The sequence below is a fragment of the Varanus komodoensis genome, unplaced genomic scaffold (genome assembly GCF_004798865.1).
Source record: "Varanus komodoensis strain SLA01 unplaced genomic scaffold, ASM479886v1 scaffold1, whole genome shotgun sequence".
Classification (NCBI taxonomy): domain Eukaryota; kingdom Metazoa; phylum Chordata; class Lepidosauria; order Squamata; family Varanidae; genus Varanus; species Varanus komodoensis.
In genome coordinates, this window is record NW_025335268.1 from 71,122,203 (window position 1) to 71,133,704 (window position 11,502).

The 11,502-nt window shown below is 49.2% G+C and overlaps 1 protein-coding gene across 1 annotated transcript; it reads left to right on the forward strand.

Moving 5' to 3' along the window:
- The first annotated feature begins 829 nt into the window (after positions 1–829).
- On the forward strand, positions 830–10,619 carry LOC123023588 (endonuclease domain-containing 1 protein-like). Its single transcript, XM_044430445.1, has 3 exons — positions 830–1,154; positions 6,049–6,356; positions 9,846–10,619. Exons 1-3 carry the CDS (start codon positions 830–832, stop codon positions 10,392–10,394), a joined length of 1,182 nt encoding a protein of 393 aa, XP_044286380.1. The 3' UTR covers positions 10,395–10,619.
- Positions 10,620–11,502: the final 883 nt, after the last annotated feature.

Consider the following 11,502-nt stretch of genomic DNA (forward strand, 5'->3'; position numbering starts at 1 on the left):
CCAGATAATGGGGAAGAGGAAGTGGAGGAGGAGGAGGAGGAGATGACCTGGCCAGCTGGCCTTCTGAACCTCTGCCTGGCAAGTGCTGGGAAAATTCAGATAAATCCTGGCAGAAAAGGGTTGCTTACACATGCCTTTGTGTTCTAAACTCAAAGCTGCACCCCTTTCTCTGAAAGCACCAGAATTCCAAGCCAGGTTATTGTTTAGCCTTTGCTGTTAGTTTAAGAAGTGGGAACTGATAGCTTGCCTAGAGGCCAAGCTATCTAGGGCTATTGTTTTGCTGATCAGGAAGAGCTGATAAGGCTGGCGGGTTAACAGCATTGCAACCACCCTCGTTTGCATGCCAAGACCCACAATAATCCCTGTACCTCTGTGATCATATGTTACTCTCCTGTAATCAATGCCATTGTATTGAGTCCCTCTGCAGACCTCACCTTCTTCTGCCTGTGCTCCCCTTATTTTGCCATCACCTGATCAGCTGCTATGTCATGTGACTCAGAGTTTATAAAACACACTGTGTACATCCTTAAAGCTTGTAGTGAAGGCTCCTACCTGGTCGCTTGCTGCCGTAAGTGACTGCAGGGGGCCTGGGGATCTGACCAATTAAACGCCGGGATTCAAGGCTTCCCTGGGGGTCCTGGGAAATCATTCTTGCCGTTAGTAAAGAGACTCTGACACAAGCAAGCAGATGGGAGCTAGGATTGGCATGTGAGCCAATTGCTGGAGCTGCTGAGGGCTGCCAGATCCCTGGCCGTGCTTGGCTGGCAGCAGGTGGTGCTGCACAGGACGGCTGTACGGAAAGACGTGTGCCACAGCTGCAGATTGCGAAATGAAGGGCTGGGGTGGAACGGCACCTGCTCCCGAATCATTCAGGTGCATCTTCCACCTGAGCCAGGCATGCTTCGTCGAGCAAGAGCACCTGGGGACAAGGTGGCAAGAAGGTCGACTCACCCACAAGGGGCCTCGGAGGGAGTCTCTGGACTGTGATGGCTTCCGAGAGGCACCGGCCCTGGGAGTCGGGCACCAGCCTGTTCGCGGAGAGTCCACCGCATTCTGGTGGTTCGTCAGGCTGCGGAGTAAACTGGAGGCCATCCTGCCCCTAGGCGATGTCAAGGTTGGGCTGCCCCGGACCCCTGCCCAGCAGTGTCTCGCAGGCAAGAGTCCGTCTTTCGCATTGCCCACCCCACCTTCACCTGTTTCGTCATCTGCGCCTCTCTCTCTCTCTCTCTCTCTCTCTCTCTCTCTCTCTCTCTCTCTCTGCCCAAGATGATGGTAATGCACAGCCAACACGCTTGTTTTGTGCCCACCAAGCCAACGAGGGCTTGCAAGAGCGAAGAAGAGGAGCTGGTGGCAGATGGGGCTGAGGGACTGTAACGTCCATCTATTGGCACCCAAACCGTAAACTCCCAGGCCACAGTGGGCTGCTGAGGCCATGGGCTGCGCTGGGGAGACTTGGATTCAGGATCCTGGGCTAGCAGAGTGAGAGAAGGATTACTGGAATCCTTGTGGAGAAAAGGTCCGACTCCACTAAAAATATTAGGCAATGGGATGACCCATCATCCTGAGACACCTGGAAATTATCTCATCCATTGCTCCAAGCAAACATATCTCTTACCCAGAGAAACAATAGTTAAGCCATCAAGAAGTTATCAAGCAGCCTTCCAGCAATTAACCTAAGCCTGGAAAAGTCGTTTTTCTATAGACTCGTGTTCGGAGAGAAAGAATATACAGATCAGGGCTTGGGAAAGAGACACTTCTCTCTCCCCTGCAAGGCTTCTGGAGATGGGTAATGTCTACCTGCCCCTTTGGGCAGGAAGCTTTTTTCCTCCTTAGAAATATGGAGTATGTTTGGGATGCAACAGGAATATTTCCTGTCTGGACAACATTGGGTTAAAGTGTTGAGCCTGTTCTATATTTTTCTGATGAATCTCTTTCTTTTCCTTTCCAAGCTTTGCTTGCGTCTGTGTGAATGCAACACCTCGGCTTGTTCTCTCTGGCTGCATGCATTAAACCCCAGCAAAAGGTCTTTTGGGGATATTATATTATTATTTTCCCAAATCCCCTGGCGTAAGAGGAGGAAGGCCGTGGAGGGTGTCTTGTCCCAGGAGCCCCGAAATCTTGGAATTACCAAGGCTCCCACCTCCTGCCTCCTCTCCATTCATCTGGGAAGTACCCCACCCCCAGTTCCCAATTTTGCCTTAGAAAGAAAACACAGAGTTGGGAACACTTTCTTGCAATGTGTGATTTTGCTCTGCTTAGTATTTTTAAAAAAAATATTTCTCACCTCTCTCCCATGGTGGAACTCAAGGTAGCTGCATGTAGTCCCCAGGGGTCTCCCTTCCCTTCCCTTCCCTTCCCTTCCCTTCCCTTCCCTTCCCTTCCCTTCCCAGCTCAGGCCAGCCCCAGTCCTGCTTATGTGCCTTCAGACCATCCTCTGGATCCCGTGTTCCTGTAGCCAACACGCCCCAGTGCTTTCACCCAGCCTTCTAAATCTGGGGTTGTCCATTGGCCACGGTACTGGGGATGATAGGACATGTAGCCCGATGCCTCTGGAAAGCTCCCTGGGGGAAGGCCAGCCAAAGTTCTGTAGCACATGGTCTACGAGTAACCACGAGAAATGTTCTCTTATAACTGATGACAGGCATGTGATGCATTTCCAGTTCATGGTCGAGACAAGGTGGAAGGCTGAAATAATCAGAGGACTTTTTACATGTTAAATATTTGGTAACCATCTGTCGATTCAGCTGGGCATTTTCTCAAAGTGACAGCTGAAGCTGACTAGGGACATTCATTCCATCGCAAGTTTGGTAGGTTCTTTACAAGAATCTAACCTTGAGAAATCCCTTCTCTGGAAACCACATTCTAATTTGGTCACGATTTCCACCACTTGGACTGAAAACCCTTCCAGCTTCCCTTAGAGGAAGTCCATTACCTGCGTAAGCCGCTGTCCTTCGCTCCCTTTTGGCATTTATTTAAGCCCCAGGATCGGATATTCTTCTGCTCACACGAAGTGCTGCACTGGCTGAACCGGCATAGCCCTTCCATAAGGTAAAGCGATTTCTCTTTTAGACAGTATTGTCACTGGTTAATAAGGGTCAAAGCAAAGGGGTTTAAAGCAGAGATGCGTGGCAGGGAAGTAGAGAGAACCCGTGTGGTGTAGTGGTTTGAGCAACTATGGGGAAGGTGGCCCTCCAGATGCTGCTGGACTGAAGCATGTGTTATCCCTCACTGTTGGCCACGTGTGATGGGAACTGCAGTCCAGCCATTACTGGAGGACCATGGATTCCACATCCCAGGTGGACTCGGTCAGAGGGATAGCACAATTTAAACCCCTTCTCAGCCTGAAGTTCCCTGTGTGTTTTTGGGTCAATCTCTTAGCGTGATTTGCCACCGTTTAATCTTCAGAGGAATGTTGTTGTTAGTCGCGAAGTCATGTCCAACCCATCGCGACCCCATGGACAACATTCCTCCAGGCCTTCCTGTCCTCCACCATCCCCCAGAGTCCACTTAAACTCACGTTGACTGCTTCCGTGACTCCATCCAGCCACCTCATCCCCTTCTCCTTTTGCAGTCAATCGTTCCCAGCATCAGGCTCTTCTCCAGGGAGTCCTTCCTTCTCATTAGGTGGCCAAAGTATTTGAGTTTCATCTTCAGGATCTGGCCTTCTAAAGAGCCGTCGGGGTTGATCTCCTCTAGGACTGACCGGTTTGATCGCCTTGCGGTCCAAGGGACTTGCAGGAGTCTCCTCCAGCACCACAATTCAAAGGCCTCAATCCTTTAGCGCTCAGCCTTCCTTATGGTCCAGCTTTCACAGCCATACATTGCAAGTGGGAAAACCATAGCCTTGACTATACGCACTTTTGTCGGCAGGGTAATGTCTCTGCTTTTTAGTATGCTGTCTAGATTTGCCACAGCTTTCCTCCCCAGGAGCAAGCGTCTTTTAATTTCTTGGCTGCAGTCCCCGTCTGCGGTGATCTTGGAGCCCAGGAAAATAAAATCTGTCACTACCTCCATTTCTTCCCCATCTATTTGCCAGGAAGTGAGAGGACCGGATGCCATGATCTTAGTTTTCTTAATGTTGAGTTTCAAGCCAACTTTTGCACTCTCCTCCTTCACCCACATCAAGAGGCTCTTTAGTTCCTCTTCACTTTCTGCCATTAGAGTGGTATCATCTGCATATCTGAGGTTGTTGATATTTCTTCTTGCAGTCTTAATTCCAACTGGTGATTCATCCAGTCCCACCTTTCTCATGATGTGCTCTGCGTATAAGTTAAATAGGCAGGGCGACAGTATACAGCCTTGCCGAACTCCTGTCTCAATTTTGAACCAATCAGTGATTTTGAACCAATCCGTGTCCAGTTCTCACTGTTGCTTCTTGACCCACATTTAGGTTTCTCAAGAGACAAATGAGATGGTCTGGTACTCCCATCTCTTTAAGAACTTGCCACAATTTGTTGTGATCCACACAATCAAAGGCTTTAGCATAGTCAATGAAGCAGAAGTAGATGTTTTTCTGGAACTTCCTAGCTTTCTCCGTGATCCAGGGTGGATCATGAGGAATGATCTGAGGAATAGTGGGATACAAATCATCATTGATATAATGATGATTATGAAAAGGAAACTGGTCTGAAGCAGCACAGCTTCCCATGCTCCTGTGTATTATTACGGCAACAGGATATTATATTACTTACTAGTTTCAAAAATAGTCTATTATTTATTTTATTGATTAGATTTATATCTCACCTTTTTCTTGCAAAGATATCGAAGCAGCTTACATCATTCTCCTGCTGTTCTCAGTCTTATCCCCACAACAACAACCCTGTGAGGTAGGCTGGGCTGAGAATCCATGACTGGCTCAAAGCCAACCAGTTGGCTTCATGGTCGAGTGGGACTAGAACCCAGGTTGCCAGAGTCCCATTTCTGCACTCTTAACTGCTACCTCACACTGGCTCTTCAAGCAACCAGTTTGTTGTTCCTGGGTTGTTTCTATCTCAAAAACCCAGAATTCTGCATTTGGACATCAGAGAAGACAACCCAGAAATCCTGCCATGGTTTGCAAAGCAGAACTGGGAAAAAGGTTGGGTGTCCTCTCACTGGCTCATTCCCAGCCCGCCTCAAATATAGTGTCCTCTCATTTGTCCAACGCAGATCTTTCTGAAGGGTTGTACGTGTCATATACACTTCCCATATAAGTATCCCCTTTTAACGGCATCCCAGCGCTCCTTGGCACACAACCTCGTAAATGCCGCAACTGCATTTCTCTTGCAAGAACCAGACCTTGAAATCCCGTGACTCTTTTGCACATTAGAAATACAGATGTGTGACGCCCTCCTGAGAAGTCTTAATGGGATTGTTCTCAATTCTTCTCGCAAAGCCCCCAGGGCCAGCGCGATGAGAGGATGGCGGAAGACTAGGATCAGCCCCTGCACAGTGTTTTTAGCATGAAATACAACAATGCAGAGTAGAAACAGGATGCCAATCAGATTGGCACAGCATCAAGGGAGGCGAGTTCCTAGCTGACGGCAAGAAGGGCTTTCTGCCCATGAATAAATACGATTATTTGCTCTGTGTGCCTCCATTCCCACATCCCAAAATGTCAGCTCTGAATAAAAAAGGTCATTGTGAGGAGAGACACGCCGCACTGCCTGGCTGCAACCTCTTTTTGGGTCTGTGCATGCCCGCTTCCGTGGTGCTCTGATCTGCAGTGGCACCCGGCGGCCTCCCGTTGCATCAGGCCACAACCCCCATCATCCCCAGCCAACAGCCAGGCTGGGGATGATGGGTTCTGTCATCCAGAGGCACCGAGGGCTCGGGACCCTCACACGGGAAGGCGCGTCATGCCGAGCTGGACTGTTGCTTCATCTGGCTGCGTATCATGTACACTGATTGGCACAGACTGTCCAGGATTTGGGCAGGTTTCTTCCTACCCGCTCAGGCACGCACGTACCTGCCTTGCCGGCTGGGACTGGACCCAGAACTAAACCCCACCCCAAAGCTCTACCTGACTGAGTTTACAGCTCTGGCCTTTCCTCTCTCCTTCTGGTCTAGCCCAGCCTCGACCGGCCTCCGCAATGCTCTTGGCTCTCCTCCTCCTCTGCGTCTCCTGGCACCCTGGGCCAGGGCATGGCGAAGTGGTGACCTCCTTCAAGGAGTCTTGCCCCCAGTTCTTCTTCAGAGGAATCCCGCCGAGCGACAGCATCAAGCCACAACAGTCGGCTCAAATTTGCCAGCGGTACAAGAACCTGCATCGCTTTGCCACTCTCTATGATGAGGCCATGCGTATCCCGGTGTACTCTGCCTACATCTACAACCCCGGAACAGCAAAGAGACCCAGGACGTGGATGGTGGAACCCCAGGTAAGGGACCCTCCCAGGTGTGCATGGCTTGTGTGTGCTCAGCTTCTTTCTGTTCCCTCCTGCAGTCATTGGGAAGAGAAGCACCGAGCATCAGGACAGCTCTGGTGTGGCTCCCTTGGTGGAGCCAGTCCACTTCACCACTGGTCTTCCTTCTCTTCTTCTGCCTTGCCTCTTCCTGGCAAGATGGTCTTCTCCAGGGAGTCTGACATCTTAGGATGTGTCCAAGACATGACACCTTTGGTTTCGGTTTTTGCTTCCAGGCTTGATTTGACCCAGGAGACACTGGCTCAGCTTTTAGCTGTCAAAAGGGTGCAGCTTTAGGATCACAAATCATAACGAGGTTTAAATGACCATACACAAAGAATCTCTCACATGAATAAATGCACAGTAGGATTAAACTGTGCAGTATTAACTCTACTAAGGCCAGACAAAGGAGCAATAAACAAAACCTAGCAGCAAAAATAACTCCAGGGGAAGCAGCAGCCAGGGCCAGACTTTCCCAGCCAGAAAAGCACGGACCAGGAATTGCCAGTCTCCCAGCTAGATGGGCATAAAAGTCTCATTGTGGGTTTCCTTGTGGAAATCCCTAGCTACTGTGTTTCCCCAAAAATAAGACCTAATACTATTTTTGGCACTTGCTAAAATATAAGACCTACCCCAAAAATAAAATCTAGCTGTGTTTATTCCCGGGGCCAGTGGGGAACATAAAAAGCCTTTTTAAACTTTGTTTTTTAACTTTAACTTAACGCACTGTGTGGAGGAAGCATCGGCTTATGCGGCTCAAAGACGCATAAGCCGATGCTTCCTCTATAGCGCCGGCTCCTGTCACAGGCGGAGTGACACCAAATGTACCAAATGTACATGTATTCATGCTGTTGTACATGAATAGGTGTGGATTGTTGTACACATTAAAAAATAAAATAAAAAATAAGACCTACCCCAAAAATAAGACCTAGTGAGTTTTTGTGAGCCAATATATATATATATAAGACAGTGTCTTGTTTTTGGGGAAACACGGTAGAGTTTTGGAGTTGTTGAAGAAGCGGAAGTGGCCGTGGATGTCCCGGGGGCTCGTGGCTTGCTCTAATGCAACTGGACTACAATAGCGGATGTTCTCTGGGTGGCTCAAAACAATGCATAAAACACGCACCACAAATAAAGCTCAAAGCGGTCAGTTAAGAACAGCATGAATGCCCGCCGTGGCGTGGCGTGGCGTGCCGTGCCGTGGCTGCCATTCATTGTTTGGGAGAAGAGGGCCGCCTTCACCTGGTGCTGAAAAGATGGCTAAGCCAGACCAGGTGGCCCTCAATGGGGATATCATTCTCCAACCAAGTGGTCACCACCAAGAAGGGCCCCATCTTGCTGTGAGCCTCCAAGGGGCATTCAGAGAAAGGGCTCAGATGCGGAGTGTAGTGTCTCTACACCCAAGCAAGCACCAGAAATGGCGTTTCCAGGCAGGCAGGGAGCAGTTCAGCCTGGAAGAGCCGCGGAGGAACCTGAGTCTGTGGGGCTCCGAAGGCGCATTGGGGTGGCTCTTCTTGTTGCTCGAATGTTTGCTGTGGACTCCGATTGTCTTTTGGGGGGTTTAAGCGCTCCTTCCACCCATGCTAAGCCAGAAAAACTCCCTGCAGCGCCCCCTTCCTTCCAGAGGAAACCATGCTGCGGCAAATCCTCAGACCTTATACAAATGGGGAGAGCCTGGCAACTGTGTTGAAAGCTGGACCGGTGGGGCACCCGCTGTTGGATCACCCCTGGCTTTTTTGAGAGGTGTCTCTTGTGCTTGAGTCGTCCTACTAGAGTTCATTTTGGAGAAAACCCGTAAGAACCACAAGCATCTAAACAAATGCTGAAAATTGCTAAGGCAAGCTGAGGGAATGGTTACAGGAGAGCCAATAACCTTGGTCCTGGAAAACAGAATGGGTTGGCTGCAAGCCATGGTGATGAGGTTGTGGTGGATATAAAATTTAATTACCACCTGGCAGGGGATTTCTATCTAGGAAGGACTGAATGAAAGTATATAGGAAGGAGACACCAATTGTATTGGTAAATATTCCAAGAATTAACCAAGAAGGAGCTGGAAAGAATAAGTCCATCGAGAACAGTTTAATGAATTTTTGTTTGGATTTTAGTGTCTAACAAGGAACAAAACAACAGAAAAATTGCAATGAAATAGGGACACACAGAAAGTCTTACTCATGCGTCCAAGTGACCCCTTGTTTCTCTGTAAGAGGAACCGGGGCATCAAAAGTATAAGAAACCTTGTGTCCAACATGGAAACCAGCTCTGATACCAGCGGCACCTGTGTCTACACCACAGTAAGGTTCAGCCTTACAGGATGAAGCTTCAGGACAGCCACATGCTTATGGGCTCTCTCTTTACTTTCTTTCAGAATGAGGTTCTTGTCCCCTGTGCTATTCTCTTCCATCCGCTTTATAGGGCATAGGAGTCTTTGTTTTCTTAAGAATTATAAAATGTAAATATGTGCAGTTTATATTTTTGCTACCTTGCTAATTTGTAAAGTGAAGACATTTGAGCTGCACTTTTAGACCCTACACCTGTTCTACTTTTCAGGTAATAAAAGTAGTCTTTCTTTTCCAAGTGTGTTGAATTAAGGAGAGATTTAAACGTGCTTTACGTGGGGCTTCCCCTGAAGACAGTCCGAACACTTCAATTGGTGCAAAATAGAGCTGCCAGGTTGCTGACGGGAACGGGGCGTTATGCTCACATGACTCCAGTCCTCCGTCAGTTTCACTGGCTTCCCATTGAAGCCCGGGCCCAATTCAAGGTGTTGATTATGACCTATAAAGCCCTAAACGGCTTGGGTCCTGGCTACCTGAACGAGCACTTACGTCCGTATATGCCTGACCGCCCTTTGAGATCTGCGGGAGAGTCCCTTCTCCAGGAACCCTCCATGAAAGAAATTAGGAGAGTAAGTACCCGGAGGAGGGCTTTCTCTGCAGTGGCGCCCAACCTATGGAATTCACTCCCCAAAGAGGTCCGCCTGGCACCGTCGTTACTGGTTTTTCGGCGCCAGGTAAAGACCTTTTTATTTAAACATCATTTCAATTGTTAAAACATATGATCTGGCCAGGACAACTTCTTCCTTCTCTTTCTCCTCCTATATTTTTATTTTATACTGATAATTTTAATTTTATATTTGTATCTCAGTGTATTTTTTGTATTTTTGTATTTAGTGGTAATTTATTATGTGCTATTGTATTTCAATGTATTTTATTGTGTTGTAAGCCGCCCCGAGGTTTCGGCAAGGGGCGGCATAGAAATGTTATAATAATAATAATAATAATAATAATAATAATAATAATAATAATAAACACTCAGGGGAAACACACGTTAGACTCCAGCAAAACACCCAGAGCCTTTCAGGGACTGGGACACAAAGTGCAGACACAGGGCGAGAATCTCGAGACAATCCAGGTGTGACCCACTTATCTCTTTGCTTACTTCCCTTCCGCCTCTTGTTCCGCCAAGCTGGTCGATCGGTCGTTGGAACAACCGGACATGGAAACCGAAGGGGCCTTCCTGAACCAATATGTGAGCAAAGAGTTCGCTCTTCAGAGGAGCCAGGCTGTCCCGCATGACTACAAGAACCTCTCTGGACTGAACAGGGGTCACCTGAACCCGAACGGGCACCAGCTGGACTGGGATGCCAAATCGTCCACCTTCACCTTGACCAACGTTGTTCCGCAAAACATCAAGCTCAACGGCGGGGCCTGGAACAACTACGAGCACGTGACCATGGCGAGCAAGACCGCGGGATGCAGCAGGACCTTTGCCATCGTGGGCGCGGTGCCAGGGAACAACTTCATAGCTGGCGGGAGGGTCAACACGCCCAGCTACGTCTGGTCGGCCGCCTGCTGTGTCGTAGACAACAATCACCTGCGAGCTTGGGGCATCATTGCCAGGAACGACGAGAACGTGGTGCAGGCCCTCACCCTGGGGCAACTGGAAGCGCGGCTCACGCAGCTTTACGGCCGCGATCACATCTCCCTGTTTGCTGAGGACTGTCCCCGGCAGTAAGAGCTTGGCCCTGGCGCTGTGAATCCCACTGCTCCCAGAAGCTGCTTCACCTGATCCAGGAATGCCTTGCGAGCACCTGTGCGTGGCCTGAGCTCCCACTAGGCTTCCTTTTAACACCAATTGACCCTTTGTTAATGCAAAGATTCCCCTCAGCGGGAGGGGAAATATAGGGTTTTTGCTTGTGCACCAGAGTGCCTCTGGAACCCTGGACCAAGGCAGTTTGTGACTTCTCCGAGGCAGTTCTGCATCTGTGAAATGGGTATAACGAGTGACCTACCTCACAAGGTTGTTGTGAGAGCAAGCGCAATAAAGTTTGAAAAGCAGCTTCTAGATGTGTGCCTATCTCAGAACGGCGAGGGTATGGAATATACTCTCTTACGGGCTGCACAGAATTCTTGAGCGGTTTCTATGTGTCCTGCAAGTCCCTCCGGTGGGAAGGCCAGCTCTCCTTCTAATTAAGGCTCCTAGATCTCATGGTGACATGGCAGAGAGGCTGTGATGTCGCACTCCCGTGCCCAAAGCCATGAGCTTGATGCCCACTGGCTCTGCTTGGTGAGGAGGGGGATGAAGGAACGAGGTGGGAAGCTGGGCGGATCTGAGCGAAGCAACCCGAAGGCATGCAAGAGCCTTTGGCCTTCTCTTATTTTATTTATTTATTTTTCGATGTATGTCCTGCCTTTTTCCTGCAAAGGGCTCAAGGCAGCTTCCATCTCCTCCTCCATCTTATGGTTCTCTTGTGGTTGCCATGATGTTCCCATGAGCCAGCCCTGCTAAGGGCACTGACTTTAAATCTGCATCTCACTGAGGTATCTTTTTTCTTTGTTTTTCGAAAGCCATATACGGTAGGGTTCCCTAATACAGAACTGACTCCCTGCTTTCAGAGTAAAAATGTGGGGGGGGGGCACAGCTGCTTGATAGTGTTTGGGGTTGTCTGGACCCTTACAGAGGGCCCAAGGGTGGAGGGCTGCCGCAGCTGGGTAATCCCGTTTCAGCAGCAGTTTGAGAGGCAGTGTGGTTAGTGGTTAGAGTCTTGGACTGGGATTTGGAAGATCTGGGTTCTAGTCCCAGCTGGGTGACGTTGGCTCAGTCACAGACTTTCAGGCTAATC